The 19419-nt window shown below is 62.6% G+C and overlaps 1 protein-coding gene and 3 non-coding genes across 4 annotated transcripts; 3 read left to right on the top strand and 1 right to left on the bottom strand.

The window, feature by feature from the left end:
* The first annotated feature begins 4195 nt into the window (after nucleotides 1–4195).
* Nucleotides 4196–10786, top strand: MRPL58 (mitochondrial ribosomal protein L58). Its single transcript, XM_062174955.1, has 6 exons — nucleotides 4196–4402; nucleotides 7721–7757; nucleotides 9597–9656; nucleotides 10058–10140; nucleotides 10237–10406; nucleotides 10614–10786. The coding sequence occupies exons 1-6, from the start codon at nucleotides 4214–4216 to the stop codon at nucleotides 10696–10698; spliced, it is 624 nt and encodes a 207-aa protein (XP_062030939.1). The 5' UTR covers nucleotides 4196–4213; the 3' UTR covers nucleotides 10699–10786.
* Nucleotides 10787–13745: 2959 nt separating this feature from the next.
* On the top strand, nucleotides 13746–13818 carry TRNAR-CCU (transfer RNA arginine (anticodon CCU)). Its single transcript has one exon. It is a non-coding gene; the product is annotated as a tRNA-Arg (tRNA).
* A 283-nt stretch (nucleotides 13819–14101) lies between these two features.
* TRNAR-CCU (transfer RNA arginine (anticodon CCU)) lies at nucleotides 14102–14174 on the bottom strand. Its single transcript has one exon. It is a non-coding gene; the product is annotated as a tRNA-Arg (tRNA).
* Nucleotides 14175–14618: 444 nt separating this feature from the next.
* On the top strand, nucleotides 14619–14691 carry TRNAR-CCU (transfer RNA arginine (anticodon CCU)). Its single transcript has one exon. It is a non-coding gene; the product is annotated as a tRNA-Arg (tRNA).
* The last annotated feature ends 4728 nt before the right edge of the window (nucleotides 14692–19419 follow it).

The following is a 19419-nucleotide window of genomic DNA, read 5'->3' as shown; positions in this document are numbered from 1 at the left end:
AGTATTCTAAAAGCAGAAATGGCCTCCGAGCATCTCACATGCCTGTCTCCCTGCCCACATACTGTGGTGTGGGGGGGGGGGGGCCTGAGTCCACCCCTGCGGCCCCCTACCTCCTCTGAGGCTGCTCAGGGCCTGAGTGTTGAGGATCCCCCTCCTCGCCTCCTTGTGAGTGGCACCAGGCGGCTCCAAGTGACAGGTGCAGGGACGCTACATTGAGTGTGTGCCAGCTGCCGCAGCCACGACACAGCGGTGAGCACAGCAGACAGGACCTCATCCTCGAGGAGTCAGGTTGAGAAGATCCACGCAAAAGCAACCACGTGGAAAACCAACAACCGAAGGTGGTGCAATGGACAGGGCTGCAAGAGGGCCGGGCACGTGGGCTCGCTGGGCGAGGCAAGCATCCAGAATCACCTTACATAACGTGACGTGGAGAGATGCCCAGTATTGTCAGTCGGGGAAGAAAATGTCTGGATAGCCCCTTCCAAGGTGGGGAGGGAGGGGGCAATGAGGGGAAGGTGAACCCCTGGCTGAAGGCAGTTGGGCGGCATCCACAGGTGTAGGGATCCAGCTGTGACTTGAAGGGAGCAGCCCCTCACCCCGCCTGGGCCCCCTCAACCTGTGAGAAGCAACTGCAGGGCACATTTTAAAGATTTATTTATGAGAGGCAGAGAGAGGTATCCAACCGCTGGGACCCAGATGACCACAATGGCCAGAGCTACACCGATCCAAAGCCAGGAGCTTCTTCCAGGTCTCCCATGCGGGTGCAGGGGCCCAAGGACTTGGGCCATCTTCCACTGCTTTCCCAGGCCACAGCAGAGAGCTGGATCGGAAGTGGAGCAGCCGGGACTTGAACTGGTGCCCATATGGGATGCTGGCACTGCAAGCGGTGTCTTTACCTGCTATGCCACAGCGCCAGCCCCTGCAGGACGCATTTTGACAGCATTGGTTGTGGGGTTAGAAGCCCTCCTGGGTGGCTACCCAGAGGTGGAATGGTAGCAAGAGAAGTCACTGACCCAGCCCAGCTCCTGAGGCCCCCAGGGAACTGGAAAGTCCGGGAGGCAGACCAGCCCTTGGCAAGCCGTCCACTGGGGCCACAGGACAACCCCAAGAACAAGAGGGCCAGCTCCTGGTGTTGGAGACCCCACACCTCTCTTCCATATCCTTCAAGACTCTCACACCTCACCCCTTCCCAGGGCTGTGACCCAGGTCCCCCAAAGTTCAGTCCTCCCTGGAGGGGCTCACCCAGCCTCGCTCTGGCACCACAGCCGGTCAACCTCTGGGCTGTTCTCAGCGAAACAAGAGCGTGTGCGCCAAGTCGGCTTCCATGCTCCCCCTGCCCGCTCCCAACCCGGCAGTGGCCACTTGGAGTGTGAGAACCCTCCCCAGCTCAGACATCAGAGCCCCAGGCACGCGGCCACAGGTGTGGGTCAAGGGGCACCCTTGCAAGATCTGCCCTCTCCATGCTATCAACGCCCCCACCCTCCTTCCAGGGCTCCTGCGTGGGGTCCCCTGCGGTGCTGGATTTTCTGGTCCCTCCCCCAGCTCGGAGCCGACCAACAGCACAGGTGTCGTCCGCAGTGCCAGAAGAAAACACTCCAGAATCTTTGGGGCTCCGTTTCTTGCTGCCTCCTCCACTCTCCTGTTTGCAGACAGGAAACACAAACGCAGTGCTGTGGCCCTCCACCACCTGGATGTGCAAGAAAAGCTTCCCAAGTCCTCCCTCGGAGCTGGGTTCGGGGTCCAGCTCGGAGCCTGCTGGGGGAAAGTGGGCCTCCCGCCAACGCCCCTTCCCTGGGTTCCCAAAGAGCTGGGAGCAGCCTCCTGGGGGTGTGGTGTGGGGAGCCCAGCGCTGGGTCCCCAGCTAGCGGCTTGCACCTCACCTGGACAGCGAGGGTCCTGCGCTGCTGTCACCTGTATCCAGAGGGCTGGAGAGCACACGTGGCTCACATGCAGGCACAGCCAAGAAGGAAGCTGTGGCCTGTCCCCAGCCACCTGCCCACCCTCTGCTGTTTCCAGCTGCCCCTTCCTCCAGCCCCAGCACACTCTGTCCCCCTGCTGGCCTCCCCTGCGCTCAGGCCTCCCTGGATTGGCTGCCTCCCAGACTCCACAGTGCCAGAGTCACCGTGGTGAGGACGATCAGCCAGCAGACTCCACCCACCTTGCAGACCCTGGGCTGAGCTCCCCAGGGCGGCTCTGTCTTCAGGGACTGGGCAGACAAGGGTGGAGAAAGCAGCTGGCATGGTGCCCGGCCCCGAGTCCGCACACAGCAGAACTGAGCCAGGGCCCAGGCTCCTTGCAGAGACCTGACGAGCGTTTTCTCTGCAGCCTGGGAGGGGACTGGGTGCCGGGCGCCAGCGCCATGCTAGCCGCGGCACCTGAGCTTCACTCCCTCTGCAACTTTCTGAGACGGCTTTGAAACATTTTACCTACTGGTGTGGGCGGTATACAGGTTAAGCAAGCAGATCCAGGTCACAGGGGAAGATTCTAACTCAGACCTGCCCAACGCCAGCATATGTCACTGCGTGTTTCCTGTCCCCACGAAGCTGTGAGTCTGCTGGGGGCCATTGAGAAGACAAAGGGGAGCTCTGGGCGGGTCTACCCTGGGGAGCTGGGCCCCAGCTCACTGGCCGTAGCGGGGGACCGGCATCCGCAAGCTCCTTGGTGCCAGGACTGCCTTGGCGTGATTATCTTCCTTCCCCCCACCTCCCCTCGCCCCCACGGATGTTGCCCTCCTGAAGGCTTGGGAGCAGCAGGATGGAGAAGGCTGATTCCAGCGCAAACCTTTCTATACACGGCAGCAAGCAGCCCCTCTCAGCTCGCCCCCCCACCCCGGAAGCCCCCATTCTGGACGGTTCTCAGCAGCAGCAGGTGACAGGAGCCGCCTCCCAGGAGTCTGTCTCCTCCTCTCCTCAGCCCCCCCCCCCTTCTCCCCAAATCCAGGCCACCAGATGGCCGAGCAGGCTGTGTTTATCTGGGGCCTTGGAAACCTGCGGCTTCCTTTCCCTGTCCTCTGGGTGAGCGCAGGCCTGGAGCTGCTTCCAACTTCGTTTTCTCTAATCTCGCAGCCCTCGGGCTTTTCTGCCCAGAACGGCTTACTGCAGTCCCCATGGAGACGCCCCTGTTCCCGCTGAGGTCTGGGGACTAAAGGCAGACGGGGAGGCACCCAGGATCTCCTTCCAGCCCAGAGGACAATGTCAGTCGCACCCCCTCCCCAGTCGGGTCTTACAAAGCCGGCGCCTGGGAAGCCGCTAATTCCAAGATTTCACCGTCTCACTGGTGCCAGGATGGTCCAGGCCCGACCTGCCGCCCAGCTGTCTCCATCAGCCCACATCCCCAGGACGTCTAGCTTTTTCCTAAAAATCGACCTGGTCACTAAGGAGGGGCAGCCCCTCGGGTGAGGGACGTGGTTCCTGCCGCTCTCCCAGCTCGGTTTTCCGCGGCAAAGCGACCGCACCCAGGCTGGGCTGTGTCCGGCCCCTCCTCACCTCTCCAGTCTCCCCCACCCACACAGCTGCTCCCTAAAGCTGGGGGCGGCGAGGGGGTCCCGCATGGTGGACCCTGGGGTCTGTGCCCCTCCCCTCCTGCCTGGCAGGCGTCACCCCACCCACACGCGCTAGGGGGATTTGCTTTGGGGGAGCACACGGCCTGAAGCTCCCAAAACTCAGCTGCACCAGAGCTTCGCTTCTCCCTCTTCCCAAAAAAATCACTCCTACAGACGCCAATTTATGCATATTTTTATGAAACGCCCCAAGCCTGCCATCTTCTAGCGCCTGGGATACAAGCCCCAAGCAGAGGCCTCCCTGGAGCGTCCACTGTGGCAATTGCATCAGAAGAAGAAGAAAACGGGCGAAGCGGAGCAGGGTCCAGGGTGGGCGCGGGGTGGGGGAGGCAGGAGCCGGCCCGTGGGCACAAGGGCCGCTGAGCTGCGTCTGCGCGTTGAGCGGTCCCGGCGGAGGGAACCGACTCCAAAAAGAAGAGATGTTTCTGGAGGGCTTAGGGTTGCTTTCACGTCGGTCCGCTGCCTGGCCAGTGTCCCCCTCAAGCCGACCAGGCCTCCCGCAGGCCGCTGCCTGGGTAGCATCGCCGCGAGCCCAGCTCGCCGCGTCCCTGCGCGGGGCCCCAGCAACAGGGCGGAACCAAAGTCGCGCGGGCACTGCGAGCTTGCGGACCGCGAGCGAAGAGCGCCGCCCGGAAGTGGCCCGGAGACCAGAACATGGCGGCCGCCCTGTGCCTTCGCTCGGGCCTGAGCCGAGCTGGAGCCTGGCTGCTGTTGTCGCCGCCCGGGCGCTGCCCGCGCCGGGCTCTGCACAAGCAGGCGGACGGCACGGAGTTTAAGAGCATCTACAGCCTCGAGAAGCTTTACCCCGAATCCCAGGGCAGGGACACCGCCTGGCGGATCCCGGTGAGCCGGAAGGGCAGGGCGCAAGGGGCGTTTCCGGCCGCTGCTAGGTGACGACCGGAAGCGGGGCCATGGGCTGGGCGAAGGGGCTGCGTGGAGGCGGCCGCCGCGCGGGGAACGTGGCGGTCGTCGTGGGAGAGGGCTGGGCGGTGGTGCCTGGCGTGGCTGGAGACTTGCGGGCGCCCGGAGAGGCCTCTGGACGGGCTGGTGGCCTTGGCGCGCTCGCGTCCTGGCCCTCCCAAGGGGGTCAGCGCCGGCCAGAGGCTGCCAGGGCGTGGGCTACCTTTCGGAAGGTCGCGTTTTCCCGGCGCCCCTGAGACAACAGGGGAATCCTGCAGGATGCGTGCACTGCGCTCTCTTGCGTGCAGGTGCAGTTGCGCCCAAATGGAGTAGGCGTTCCTTCTTCCATCATCCCACAAACCGACACCAGGGGCTGCGGTAGCCAGCAAAGCAAAACTTCTCGTGCAAGGAGTCAGGCCATACCTCAAATAAGTAGGGAACACGGAATGGTGAGATGGTAGTTCGGAGAGAACAGGTCCCGCTAGACGTAGGGAGTGGGTTTGCAGTGTTAAGTAGGGCGGTCTAGGGCAGCCCCTGGCATTGAGTGATGACCTGGAAGAAGCCAACCCAAGGCCTCCGGGAACGGGGAGAGGCCACAGTCCCAGGCAGAGGGAACGCCGGTGCAGCAGGCTTGAGGCGGAGGAGGGTGGGTGGGGCAGGCCTGTTTGCAAGGCCGCCTGGCCTCCAGCATTCCCGCTGAGGGATGGGGACTCGTTGGAGGGATTGGGGCACAGAGCAGGATGGTGCACCTTGGCTGGATAAGGGCCAGCCCTCGCACAGTGCCTTGCGGAGAGCGGGTGGCTGAGCAGTCAGACTGGAGGCAGGAGAGAGGACGGGCAGGGTGGAGCAGGCAGAGTCACAGGAAGTGGTCAGATCCTGGATACATTCTGAAGGGGAAGCCTACAGGATTTGCTCATGGATTGGATACAAAAGTGAGAATAAGAGGAATTGAAGCCTGGGGCCTTGAGCAGTGGAAAGGAGTTAGCATTAACTGAGATGAGAAAGGGGCGCTACTCGTCGTTCATTCAATAACACCTTACCGCGAACCCACTGTGTCGGGCGGTGTTTCGTGCATAGCAGGTGCAGCCGTGAGCAGCCAGCCAGACTCCTGCTTCGTGGGAGGAGCCTCAGGGCGTGAGTGGAGGACTTGGGGCTCCTTCAGATCCTTAGGGAGGGAGGAGCCCTGGGTGGGAGGCGCGCCCCGGCATCCCAGAGCAGGCCTGGGGCACCCGCTGTGTCCACAGGGCTGGAGTCGAGGAAGGAGGCTTAGCCAGCGGAGATGAGAGAAGAGGTTCTCGTCTCTGCACAAGAAGGAGCTCAGACCTGAGACAGTGGTGGTAAGCAGGGTGGCAGAGAACGACACCTGACAAACCAGGCAGGCGTCTCAAGAAAGGGCGGAGCACGCAGTCCGTATTCAGACCCCGGCTTGTGAAGGAATGGGGTCCAGGTCTTTCCACCATTTCTCCTTCGCCCTTCCCTCTTCTCCTGGACACAGGGCTTGCTGGGTCTGAGAAAGGTAAAATTCCTTTTTTTTTTTTTTTTTAAGATTTATTTATTTATTATTTGAAAGGCAGAGTTATAGAGAGGCAGAGAGAGAGGCATCTTCCATCCACTGGTTCACTTCCCAAATGGGCGCAATGGCTGGAGCTGTACTGATCCAAAGCCAGGAGCCAGGAGCTTCTTCTGGGTCTCCCATGTGGGTTCAGGGGCCCAATCTCTTGGGCCATCTTCCACTGCTTTCCCAGACCATAGCAGAGAGCTGGATTGGAAGAGGAGCAGCCGGGACTAGAACCGGCACCCAAATGGGATGCTGGCACTGCAGACGGTGGCTGTACCCATTGTGCCACAGTGCCAGCCCTGGGTAAAATTCCTCTTAAGGATATCCCAGTGATATCAGATTGGGCAGCCCCTTGGTGCTCGGCAGAGAGGATTCTGGGGTGCTTTGGTTGGGGGAAGGCTGGGACCACCTATAAAGTGACTGGGGTACGGGTACGGGCAGGGCTTTGTAGTAGAAGATACCAGGCCGCTCTGTGCCTTTCCGTGGAAGCTCTGTTTTCCTTGCACCCCTCTCAGGCGCAGGGGCTCGTGTCCTTCCTACCTAACGGTTCGAGTTTGAGCCGGCGCAGCTGGTGTTCTGCCGCTGACGGTATTTTCTTCAGGGGACAGCAGGGGAGGAGAGGAGGGATTTCAGAGACAGGGCAGTGTTCAGAGTGGCCGGGTGCTAGCAATGGAGAAAGGAGGAGGCACGGAACAGCTGGGAGCCTGGCCCAGCAGGAAGGGAAGGGGGGCGGGGTGAGGATTCCACCCCAGTTTCTTTTTTTTTTTTTTTGACAGGCAGAGTGGATAGTGAGAGAGAGACAGAGAGAAAGGTCTTCCTTTTTGCCGTTGGTTCACCCTCCAATGGCTGCCGCGGCCGGCGTATCTCGCTGATCTGAAGCCAGGAGCCAGGAACCAGGCGCTTCTCCTGGTCTCCCATGCGGGTGCAGGGCCCAAGGACTTGGGCCATCCTCCACTGCCTTCCCGGGCCATAGCAGAGAGCTGGCCTGGAAGAGGGGCAACCCGGATAGAATCCGGCGCCCCAACCGGGACTAGAACCTGGTGTGCCGGCGCTGCAAGGCAGAGGATTAGCCTGTTAAGCCACGGCGCCGGCCTCCACCCCAGTTTCTGAAACACAGAAGGGTGCAGGCAGCCAGAGACGTGCGGATTTGGAGCCCTTGGCCTGGAGGCCGGACAAGCCTCGGTGGGGGTGGAGTTTGCTCTGCACACCCAGGAGCTGAAGCTGAAGGGCCCTGCTATAGGAGGAGGCGTGGACAGGAGCCCCATCCCTGTTGGAGGCAGGCCCACCCGCCCCTGCCAGCCGAGCCCCCCATGGCCGCAGGGGCAGCAGGCGCCCACTGTGGGCTTCTCACTCCAGCCCAGTAGATGGCATTGCTTTCAGAGTCTCCCTGATGAGCGCGCACCGTGGCTTCCCCTCAGCCACGGGTTGGCCCTCCGGTCCCCTCAGCCACGGGTCAGCCCTCCGGTGGCGCCCAGGGGCCAGGAAGGTTGGAGACGTCGGTTCCTTCTTCCCAGAGGAGCGTTGCTGAGGTGGTCCCGGTGGGGGCGCCTCTCCTGCATCCCGATGGGCTGGCCTTGCCGGGACCTGGAACAGCCCGGCATCACCTTCGTGTGGACACCTGACAGCATCTCCTTGTTGCCCGGCGCCAGCCAGGGTCGCCCAGCAGGTGAGGCTTCTGTGACGCTGTGTGCGTTATGTTGCAGGAGGACGCAAAGCAAGCCGGCGGGGACATCCCTCTAGGTAAGTGATTGTGTTTCATTAACAATCAGCCGGGAGGGTGTTGGGCACAGACGCTGCTCGCGATGCCCACGTCCCCTGTGAGAGTGCCGGGTGCGAGTCTCAGCTCAGGCCCCTGCAAATGCAGACCCCGTGAGGCAGCGGGTGACGGCTTGGTCTCCCCTGTGGGAGACCTGGATTGAGTTCCGGGCTCCTGGCTTCGGCCTCACCCAGCCCCAGCTGTTGTGGGACTTAGGGCAGTGAGTGCGAGACAGCTCACTCGCTGTTTCTTTCTCTGCCTTCCAAATAGGGAAAATGAAGATTTTTTTTTTTCAATTAAAAAGCAGTCATTTGCCCTTCCACATCTCTGCAGCCCAGATAAAGAAAACCATCTCTGGCCGTGCAGAAGTGGAGTCCTTGTGGGTTTATTTCGCCTGGCGAACAAATGAGGGTGCAGCCACTCCTGGGTGCTCTGCAGGGCGCCACACGCCCTGTCACGTGCCGGTGACACGGAACAGTCTAGACACAGCTGGGTGGACGGTGTGGGAAACAAGGCTCCGTTTGCCTTTCACAGTACAAACCTGGGTGACCGCCCTCGTCCGCACGTCTACAAGGGTGGACAGGAGACGCCATGACTGCCTCGGAGGGTGGAGAGAGAAGGCGGACGTGCTGGCTGGGGACAGGGCTGGGGGACTGCCATTAGCCTGACTTTATTCCCCACATGCTCACAACAGCTGGGGCTGGGCCAGGCCGAAACCAGGAGAACTCCGCCCAGGTCTCCCACGTGGGTGCAGGGGCCCAAACACCTGGGCCGTCTGCTGCTGCTTTCCCAGGAACATTTGCCAAGAGCCGGACTGGAGGCAGGACAGCCGGGGCTCCGTCGGGGCGCCGATGTTGCCCGTGGACCACCGCTCTGGCCGCCGATGGCATCACTTTAGGAATCAGCACCTGCCCGGCGCCTGCGAGGCCCAGCGGCCGTGGCCGAGAGAGAAGCCCTGAGCTCCTCAGATTCAGAGTGTCGGGTCCCCTAGAGCGCGCCAGGAAGGGCAGCCAGGGGCGCGCGCTCCCTGTGGCCCTCGCGCAGGGTGAAACTGAGCCCAGCTGACAGCAGCACAGGGGAAGACACCCCAGGGCCTCGGCCGCCCTGTAGCTCGAGGCTGCGCCCTGAGGGTGTGCGGAGGGGAGGAGGACGCCTCGCATCTCAGCAGAACCGGCAGCCAGGAGGGTCACCAGGCCTCCTGTTCTGTGGAGGCCTCAGCCGGTGCCATCAGCCTGGCCCACGTGGCCCGTGTGGCTCCAGGCACCACGTGGAGTGTTCCCGTGTGGGGCCGGGTGCACTTGCTACGCCGTCAGAGGATGGGTTTACCTGGGTTTTTCCAGGGGAGGAAGCTACTGCGCCACAGTGCTAACAGGGGTCCCCACCGCCTGGCGAGGCTGCTCTTCGCCGCCCCGGGGCCGAGGCAGCAGGTGAGGGGGGGAGGTCGGCATGGGCGTGCCCGCTCGGCGCTGACAGCCTACGCGGAGTCCACGTGCACCACGTCCCCGGTCTGTGTGAAGGCCGCTTGAACAGGAGCCCTTGCCTGAAAACAGATGACCCGGGGCTTGGCCAGGCGTCGGTGGGCTGTGCTGGCTGAGGCAGACGGCCAGGTCCTACCCGGACCTGCTGTGCTGTCTGTGTCCCGGGCAGCCGCTCGCCCGTGACTGCACCCTGGCTCCGACTGCTCCGCCCGCCGCAGCCACCAGCCTGCTGGTGCCGTTGGAAGGGGCATGAGCGACGGGGACAGCCAGGCCCACGGCGAGTGAGCGGTTGCATGTGTGGCCACGGGACAGGTGGTTCTATGTGCGCACCTGCTTGTTTTCCAGACCGCCTGACCATCTCGTACTGTCGGAGCAGCGGGCCTGGGGGCCAGAACGTGAACAAAGGTACCGGCGCCCCCTGTTCTTCAAGCCGAGCTCCCAGAGGGCTTGAGGGGCCCTGTGCTCACACCCCCGGGGATAAAGGGATTTCTCAGCAGAAGCTGAAACACTGCCGGCTCACAATAATCCTCCTTCTTCCCTGGACTCGGGCTCTCCGCTGGGGGCGGTTAGGACCAGGACCGGCTTGTGAGGCGAAACAAAGAGAACCAGTGAGGGGTGGGGGAGGGGCGGCCCCCACGAGCGAAGCCCTGGGCCCTGAATGGCCAGACGTCCATTGTGGTCCAGAGGCGCCTCTGGGTCTTTGCGGGCTCCGTGCCCGTCCAACCGGGACGTGGGCTGAGGTGGACGGGGTCGGGTGCGTGGCCCCCTTTGTACCGGGACCCATGCTGCCGCCTTCGCACCCACAGTGAACTCCAAGGCTGAAGTGAGGTTCCATTTGGCCACTGCCGACTGGATCGCAGAGCCCGTGCGGGGGAGGATCGCCGTCACGGTAACCGCCGCCCCCTCCCCGCACGCCCTCCACGGCTTTCCAGCCCCCACTCCCCCCCACTCCGTAGGATCCTGCTTCTTCCTCTCTTCTCTGCAGCATAAGAATAAGATCAACAGGTGCGGAGAGCTGATTGTCACCTCGGAAAGCAGCCGGTATCAGTTCCGGAATCTGGCGGATTGCCTGCAGAAAATCCGAGAGCTGATCGCCGAGGCCAGCCAGACGCCCAAGGAGCCGTCCAAGGAGGACGCCCAGCTCTGGAGAGCCAGGTGCCGGGAACGCCCCTCTGCCGGCGGCTGATTCATGGGGGGGGGACCACCCAGGTCACAGGAGCAGTGTAGAGCGAGGCCTCCCAGCCGGCAGGCGGGCGGGGAGAGGGCTCCGGCCCATGGCAGCACCCACGGGCTTCCAGCCTGTCACCACCTCGCAAAGCAGGGTTGGGCCTTTGAGCCTCATTGTGATCCTTTTGTCTTCAGGATAGAAAACAGGAACCGGGCGAGGCTGCGGCAGAAGAGAGCGCATTCGGCCCTCAAGGCCAGCAGGAGGGTGGACGTGGACTGAACCCGGGCAGCCGGCCCCGGGAGAGGAGACGTTTGTCCGTTTCTGCTGCCGTGCGAGCTACAGCGCTGGTGCCATCGCGAGAATGCTCGCTGGACCGTGGGCACGGGCACGGGCGCGGAGGTCGACGTGGGCTGTCAGCGTGTCGTCCAGCCTTGCGTGTCAGCTGCAGTAAAATAAATTTCCGACCAGCAGTGCCCCTCTCGGTCACCCCAGAACAGACTCCCTGCCCTTCCCTGCGCCGGGAGCCGCCTCGCTGCCTCAGTGCGGAGTCGGGCAGGGGAGCCAGGAGCGGGTTGTGGCCTCTGCCCTGGGAGGGGAGGGGGTGACAGGGAAGGGGGGTGGCGAGCCTGGAGGGAGAGGCCCGCGGCAGAGAGCTCCGTTTGAAGCTGGAGTGGGGAGGAGTCGGGTGCCGGGGTGGGGCTGCGCCGGCAGTGGGCTCCTGGGCAGGAGGGCCGAGCCAGGACAGGGGAGAGCCCCCCGGCTGCCGCAGCCACAGCAGACCCTGGCGCATAGGGATTTCTTAGAATGTTCCGTGGCGTTTTGATCTCGTCCCCTCGACAAACACTGTTGCGCGTTGTCCTGTCCCGCGAGCCGTGCTAGGGCAGGCGGCTTACGTGAGTGAGCGCCTTGGCCTTCGTGGGAGTCCTTTGTGACTTCTGCAAAGGGGCTGGAGGACAGGACCCTGGCCTGAAGGCACTCAGCTGACCGGAGCCCAGGCGCCCGCCCAGGACTGCGGCGTCCTTTCGTTTACTCGGTCAGCAAACATGCGCCGGGAGCCGAGCACTGGGCCAGAAACCAGCCGGCAGCAGAGCCTTTTCCCGAGAATTGATACTTGCTCAGGCGACAGTAAAAGCCAAGGAGAAAAATGACCCCGGGTTCTAGTAACAAAACAGGCTCAGTGGGTTGTGGGAGGCACAGGAGTGACGGCCTCGCCAGGGGTCCCATGGAGGACAGGCGTTGGCCACCCTGGGGTGCTGGACCCCTGGAGAGGCTGTTGGGAAGATGGGTCTGCCCAGGACAGGGCAAGGAGAGCCGGCAGGGCGGTGGGCATAGGCCAGCCAGCTGTGCCCCCTGTGTAGTCTGCAACCCATGCTGGACACTGGGCAGTGGCCGTCAGGGGTGGGGAGAGGAAGTGTCAGAGCCCAGGGGGCCTGAGAAATGGAACCTGAGCAGTGCCCTGGGCCGCCACGGAGGGGCGCAGGTGAGTGAGGCCAGGCAGAACCTGGGGGTGCCTGCACGGATGGCAGCGGAGTCGGTGTCCCTGTGGGTGACCCGGGGCACAGCGCTGGGCCCAGAGGCCCCGTGAAGCCACACGGAAACGCTTTGAAGAAATGCAGAGGCGAAGAGAAACCGAAGGGGGCGGGGGCGGGGGCAGAGCTGGATATTTAAAGAAAATGCTGAGTGCAGCACAAGGCACACAGGCGACCCCCAAAGAGGGTTGAGCGAAAGCGGCCGCCCCACAAGGCTACAGTTCCTACGTGACGCCGAAGCAAAGACAAGTTCGTAGTGGGAGGGGAGGGGGGGTTCTGCACCAGGAGCTGGCTCCTGCCGCGGGGTGGGGGTGGGGGGGCTGTATCCTGACCCAAGTGGCCGTGCACCTGCTGGCACCCGAGGCCTGTCGGCACTTGGCCTGCCTGCTCACTCAGCAGACTAGCGCACGCGCTGGAAGGATGGGAAAAATGCGTTCGGGACAGAGAAACAATGTCCCTAAGGCCCTGTGGCCGGCATCACTGGGGGGGACAGGTGAGGTCTCCATGCAGGCACAGGCTGGGTTTTTAACCTGTTTTACATGGGGGGGGGGGGGCGCCTCATGGCACAGCCGGTTAAAACTGCCACATGCAACACCAGCTCCCACGCGAGCCTCCACTGGAGTCCCCATGCTCCGCTTCTGATCCAGCTCCCTGCTAACGCACCTGGGAGAGCGGTGGGAGGGGGCCCGAGTGCTCGGACCCTCATCCACATGGGAGACCCCGCTGGGGAGTTCCAGGCTCCTGGCTCCAGCATGGCCCAGAGTGAATAAGCAGGTGGAAGACTCTCTCCCTCTCTCCCTCCCTCCCTCTCCCTCTCTCCCTCCCTCCCTCTCCCTCTCTCCCCCTCCCTCCCTCTCTCTCTCCCCCCATTTCAATTTGTTTGAAAGGCAGAGTTACAAACAGGGAGAGTGGGATAGACAGAGAGGTTTTCCATCCATTGGTTCACTTCCCAAATGGCAGCAACGACCAAGGCCGGGCCAGGCCAAAGCCAGGAGCCAGGAGCTCCATCTGGGTCTGCCACGTGGGTGCAGGGGCCGGAGGACCTGGCCCATCTTCTGCTGCTTTCCCAGGGGCTTCAGCAGGGAGTGGGATCGGAAGTGGAGCAGCTGGGACTCGAATCAATTTTTAAAAAATCTTAGTTTTCTTTCAGGTCGATTTATTACAATTCATCACCCCAGCGTTTAACGTCGTAAACGTCTTCCTCACTGTGTTCTGACCACGTCAAAGGCGAGAAGCGCTAGGGTGAATTTCCACGCGGCTGCTGCCTTTCCTATTTATGGCTGTAGCATGGGACACGTGGCCTCTGTCCTTTCTGCCTGGACACCGGACGGGGAGGCTTCTCCTGTGCAGACGGACCGGGCGCGGAGGGGACGGACCACGGACTCCACGGCCGGGCCGGGGCTCCGTGGGCGTGGGCGGGGCCCCGCGGGTGCGGAGGGGCTGGGAAGCTCTTCTCTCAGGGAGGAGGGTGGGTGGGGTCTCCCGGACTCGGGGGCGAGGACCGGGGAGCGGACCGGAGCGCTCGCCTGGGCTCGGTCCGGCTCCAGCACCGCGGCTTGTCCGTTCTCGTACATTCCGTCCCGAAACCCTGGGTCTCCATCAGCTCTCTGGATGCAGGTGGGGAGGGAAAGCCCTCCGACTCCGCGGGGTGCCGGCGACCCCCGCGTGGGGTGCCCGGGCTCCACGGTGCGTGTCCGTGCAGTGCGCTCGCCCCCGGCCCGCGCGCCTTCGGGGCCGGCTTAGCAGGTGCTCGGACGGCCCATTAGGGCCGAGCAGGCAGACAGCCACGTGCCGCAGGCCCCAGTGGCCTAATGGATAAGGCACTGGCCTCCTAAGCCAGGGATTGTGGGTTCGAGTCCCACCTGGGGTAGGGCCTCTGTTTTTTTGGACTCCCCTTACCCAGGGATTCTAGGAATGACTCAGGCTTCCGGTTCGACTCGCTTGCACGGGACTCACCGGGTCTCTGCCCCCGGCGCCAGCTTTCGTTCGAGTAAATTTCCCGTATGGTTCTCATCGGGAATGGGAGGGAGGGCTAAGGGGCAGGTACGGCCAGAACCGCACGACTCCGGGCGCGTGGCGGCTCCGCAGCCAGAGTGGGTGACCGCTGAGGCCGCGGCCCCTGGCAAGAAAATGTGGCCCCGGGCCGCGCTCACCACCCCAGGTGGGACTCGAACCCACAATCCCTGGCTTAGGAGGCCAGTGCCTTATCCATTAGGCCACTGGGGCGCGACAAAACGGCTGCTGCGCGCAGGCTGTGATGGCCTGGCCGGAGCCCGTGCCGCCGGGACGGCCGCGCGCCCCCCCGGGTCCCCGGGAGGAGCGGACTCCGGGGCGGTCAGCTCGCGCCCCAGAAGCCAAGCCGACGGCGGGACTCGAACCTGCGGCTTCCGATCCGCAGTCGGACGCGGATCGCGGCGCGCAGCGGCCCGCAGGGAGTGGCCCGGCGCCGCGGGGCAGCGGGCAAGCCCACGCGTGTACATGGTCCTTCGTGGAGAGCGCGTGGGTCCCCCGTGGTCGGCCGGCACGTTCCGGTTCTCGTCAGCCAGCCGGCGCCGGAGCCCGGCCTCAGAGCCCGGAAGGCGGGCTCCCCGGAGGCGTCCCGGTGACGTCATCACGCAGCCCGCGGCGTCACAGCTCAAGAGGCATGTAATCAGGCGCCGGTTGCGCGAAGCCCCAGTGGCCTAATGGATAAGGCACTGGCCTCCTAAGCCAGGGATTGTGGGTTCGAGTCCCATCTGGGGTGGAGTGGACTCAGGCGAGTTTGTCTTGCACTTTTGTGTTTGTTTATGAAACCAGCGCAGTCTTCCATCTTACATAGCGCTTAGCTACGTTTCCCCGCGTTCCTCGGTCGCGGTTAATGTTCCTTTTCTTCTGGACGGAGCCTGGCCCCACGTGGGCAGTCTTGTTGGGACTGTGGCCTGCAGACGCGCGCCCCGTGGACGAGCGGACGCCACGCGCGCGCTATGCGTGGGTGCGTCGCAGCAAGGCTCGGGCGAGTGCGGCGGGGCTCTGTCCACGCAGCGCAGGCGCCCGTGATGGGAGAGACAGCCAGGACCCGCGTGGGCCGGGGGTTTCGTGGAGGCCGGCGGGGGCGCGAGGGCTCCAGCACCGCAGCATTGCCCCTGCGGCCGAGGCTGCCCGCTGCCCACGCGCGGCCGGCCGCCAGGGGCCGGGGGTGGGGGGGGAGCCCTGGCGTTGCCTTTTAACATTCGCCGTGGACTCAGCCCCGCGAGGATGCGTGGGCCGGTTACAGGCGGTCCCTCTCCGGCCACGCGCGTTTGCGCACGCGGCCGCGTCCTCGCTCGGTACAACGTTTTATTGGTGAATGCCCTTCTCTGGCCGGGGCGGTGTCCGAACTCCTGGGCACTGCAGCCTGAGCGCTCAGAGCGGCGCGCACCTCATCCCATTGTCTTAAATTCCTTTTTCCTTGCATTTGAAAGGCAGGGAGAGGCCTTCCATCCACCAGCTTACTCCCCAGCCCCCACAGCAGTCAGGGCCGGCCAGGCCAGCGCCAGGAGCCCCTCCAGCAGTCCCTCCAGGTCCCCCTCGCAGGTGGCCGGGCCGGAGCGCTGGACCCTGGCTTGCTTCCTCCCAGGGTGTCCAGCAAACGGCGTCCGAGGCAGAGCCGCTGGGACTCGACCCAGCCCGCCAACGACGTTCTAGAATCTGGTGGGGCCGATCTCCCCGCAGGACCCAGGGCTGCAAACGCCCGGCGGTCTGAGTGGCATCGGAGATGCAGCCATCAGTTTACTGCGACCATAGTGGGGTTGGGGGGGCAGTGCGAAGGGGGCCGCAGGCTGGGGAGGGGCTGCGTCGCATCTGTGGGCAGTGGGAAGCTAGCGCGGTTTTAAGCAGAGCAGGAAATAACCACGTCTCTCTTCTCCAAGTCCCTTTAGCCGCAGTGTGGACAATGGCGTGGTGGTGGGGGAGTGGACAAGGGCAGACGGCGCGGTTAGAGGAGAAGGGGCTTGAACAGAGGCCCCAGCAGCGGCACCCAGAAAGGAGCTGGTGCGGCTGACGCAGAGACCGAGCCCCGGGATCGTGGCCTGGGCACCTCACCCCGCACTGGCAGGGCAGGAGTTTAAAGCTGGTTATCTCAGCTCGGGTATGCCTGCCGGTCACCACGTATCCGGTTTATCTTCCCTGAAACCTACCCATTTTTCATTCCTGGGTCCAGATTCTACTTTGGTGTCATGCTTAGAAAAACCCTTCTAGGCCGGCGCCGTGGCTTAACAGGCTAATCCTCCGCCGGCACACTGGGTTCTAGTCCCGGTTGGGGTGCCGGATTCTATCCTGGTTGCCCCTCTTCCAGGCCAGCTCCCTGCTATGGCCCGGGAGTGCAGTGGAGGATGGCCCAAGTCCAGGGAGACCAGGAGAAGCACCTGGCTCCTGGCTTCGGATCAGCAAGATGCGCAGGCCACAGCGGCCATTGGAGGGTGAACCAACGGCAAAAAGGAAGACCTTTCTCTCTGTCTCTCTCTGTTTCACTATCCACTTTGTCAAAAAAAAAAAAAAAAAAGGAAAAGAAAAACCCTTCAACCTAGGGATATACATTCATCTGCCTTGAACCCACAGCTCACCTGTAAAACGCCTTATTTTTTTTAATGACTCTCAAATCTGTAAGTTATTTTTAGTGAAAAGTAAGGATGTTCTTACTGTTTTGTGAAGATTGAAATCCTTAGGCCAGTGCCTGCGTGCAGGGACCCCGAGCTGCCTGGGACCCACGGGACCCACCCCCAGGCCCAACGTGCCTGGGATTTTCTGGGTCAGGTGCCCCCCGCAGGCTCAGACAACCTTCTGTAGGTAACCGGTGCAGAGCCAGGCCCACAAGGCCGTGGGGACCCCGACCTCCATATGGAAATGCTACCCTCTCTCCCTTCGCCTTCCTGCTCCCACCACCGATGGCTGAAGAGCAGGTCCCTTTCCTGCACAATGTCTCCTGTTCTAGATTTCTCTATTCCTCATGGGGTCACTGAACTTGCTCCTCTACCTCTAGGCTGGAGGCCAAATCCGGGCCCAAGCCCTTTGCAGTGGCCGGTCAGGAGGCACACGTGTGTGCCACTGGGACGCGATAGCCTGATCCCCCCACTGCCAAGCTCCCCCCTCGGCCTCCCCTGCTGGTTTGACTCACTGGTAACATACGCCCAAGCTATTTTATTAGGAATCACAAAAAATTCTATTTGAAAGATCAAACAGAAATCTCCCATCCTCCGGTTCACTAACCAAACGCTCACAACAGCTGGGGCTGGGATTGGCCAAAGCCAGGAGCCTGGAACCCAAGTCCCCGAGCCGTCACCTGCTGCCTTCCGGAGCGTGCGTAAGCAGCAAGCCGGGCTCAGAGGTGGAGCTGGACCGTGAGCCAGGCCCTGCACACGGGGGATGCAGGCACCCGAGGGGGCACCTTGACTGCTGTGCCAATGTCCACCCAAGTCGTGTTTTCCGAAGGTTTTAGTTTCTTTTCACGCTAATTGGGATATTTTATAAAGAACTTTCCCTCGTGAATTTGGAATGTTTATCCTGAAACACAGTAAAGACAGGGCAGGGGCCAGCCTTGTGGTGACGGGTCAGCGGCCACCTGCCACGCCAGCATCCCACACGCGCTCCAGCTTGAGTCCGGCTACTTCACTTCCAGTGCCGTTCCCTACTGGTGCGCCTGGGAAGGCAGCAGAAAGTGGCCCAAGGACTCAGGCCCCTGCTCCCCCTGCCCCCCGTGGGAGGACTGCATGGAGTCCCTGGTGCTGGCATGGCCCAGCCCCAGCCCCAGCCCCAGCCATTGTGGCCACGTCGGGAGGGGAAACAGTGGATGGAAGATTCTCTTCCCCTCTAACTCTGCCTTTCAAATAAACAAGTAATAATCTTAGAATTTTAAAAAATGTTTATTTATTTGAAAGGCAGAGGCAGAGAGAGAGAAGAAAAGAGAATCTTTCACCCACTGGCTCACTCCCCAAATGGCTGCAATGGCTGGAGGTGGGCTGATGCGGAGCCAGGAGCCAGCTCTTCTTCTCAGTCTCCCACGTGGGTGCAGGGCCCAAGCATTTGGGACATCCTCTGTTGCTTTCCCAGGCCATAGCAGAGAGCTGGATTGGAAGTGGAGCAGCAGGGTCTTGAACCAGCGCCCAGGTGGGATGCAGACAGAGGCTTCACCTTCCACGCCACAGTGCCAGCCCCTAGGGTGTTTTGAGTTTTGAGCAATAAGCTGTACCCTTGACACATGCATCGTATCTGAGGATGGGCAGCTCGGATTTGGATGCTGGGTTCACCCAGCTTGAAGTTGTCTCATCACTGTGTTTGCTTCTCTATGCTGTTTGTTTCCAGTTATCCTATCCTGTAACTTTGGCCATACCGAATGATCTTTTTTTCTCCCTAATGACTTGCAGAGCAGAATTCTGCAAAGTGACCGCTTTTCTCTTTAGCATAAACTGCATGCATGGTGCCGAAACGTCCAACCACCCCAGAGGGTGCGAAAGTGACCCCCGTACGCCAGCGACTGAGGGCGTCTTCTCCGGCTGGAGTTCTCTGGGGCGCCCCACAGAAGCTTCCGGAGGCCCGGCCGCTGCTGGGTGCCTCCCTCGAACGGCATCCTGCGAGCAAACAGGTGGGTCTCTCTCCAGTTCTCCCCACCTTCTCTCACTGCTGGGAGTCCCATCAGGCAGCGGACGGCTGGGTGCCGGCTCAGCGACTCAGCGGTCGGGGGCGGCCGGGAGGAGGGCTCCGACTTCTGCTTTCCCAGTAAAGGCCTCAGGCATACCCAGCGAACACCTCCAGCAGCTCTCTGCCGCGACCAAAGAGGCAGCACACGGCTGCCTCGGGAGGGGTGGTGGGTGCTCCCTGTTTTGAGTGTGCAGTGAACACTTAAAATGTACCTCCAGGCGGCAGAGACCCCGAGCCTCTGTTACCTTCCACCGCCAACCCCGCCCTCGCTGCACACCTGGAGTGCCGGCGCCAGGCTCCCCTTGGCTTCAAGAGGCGTCAGCCGTCACGGCGCTGCCCGGGGCCTCTGCAGGGCACCAGCTCTCCAGCTTTTCGCTCGTACACGCTGCCCTCCTCTGGGTGGGCTTTCCTGAGACCCCAGGCCTTATCAAGTGAGGGGCTTCGCTTCCGTCACTCTCACGTCTGGGAATCAGCTGTGAGAGGTGGCCCACTGGAGTCCCTTCAAGGGCAACTCTCCCCCACCTCGCCTCCAACACCCGCACTTCCCGACATGGCTCAGGGTTGTCGCTAACTGCAGTGATGGGTTGGTGGGAACTGGAAGATGGACTGATGGCGGTACGCCTTTTCTGCACTCCTCCCGCTCCACCCGCAGTGTGGACCGGCTGTCTGTGACCACCACTGGGCAGGCCGAAGGCAGCACTGCCCAAGAACCAGTGGGTTTGAGCACAGGGGAAGCTCAAGGAGAGCTGCAGAGGCCCCGTCTGCCGCAGCCCAGGGCCGCACTGCGCGGAGGTCAGCCCAGAACCGAGCCAGGCCCATG

This window comes from Lepus europaeus, chromosome 18, assembly GCF_033115175.1.
Source record: "Lepus europaeus isolate LE1 chromosome 18, mLepTim1.pri, whole genome shotgun sequence".
Classification (NCBI taxonomy): domain Eukaryota; kingdom Metazoa; phylum Chordata; class Mammalia; order Lagomorpha; family Leporidae; genus Lepus; species Lepus europaeus.
Note: the sequence above shows the minus strand (reverse complement) of the source record. Positions and strands in the feature narration are given on the sequence as shown.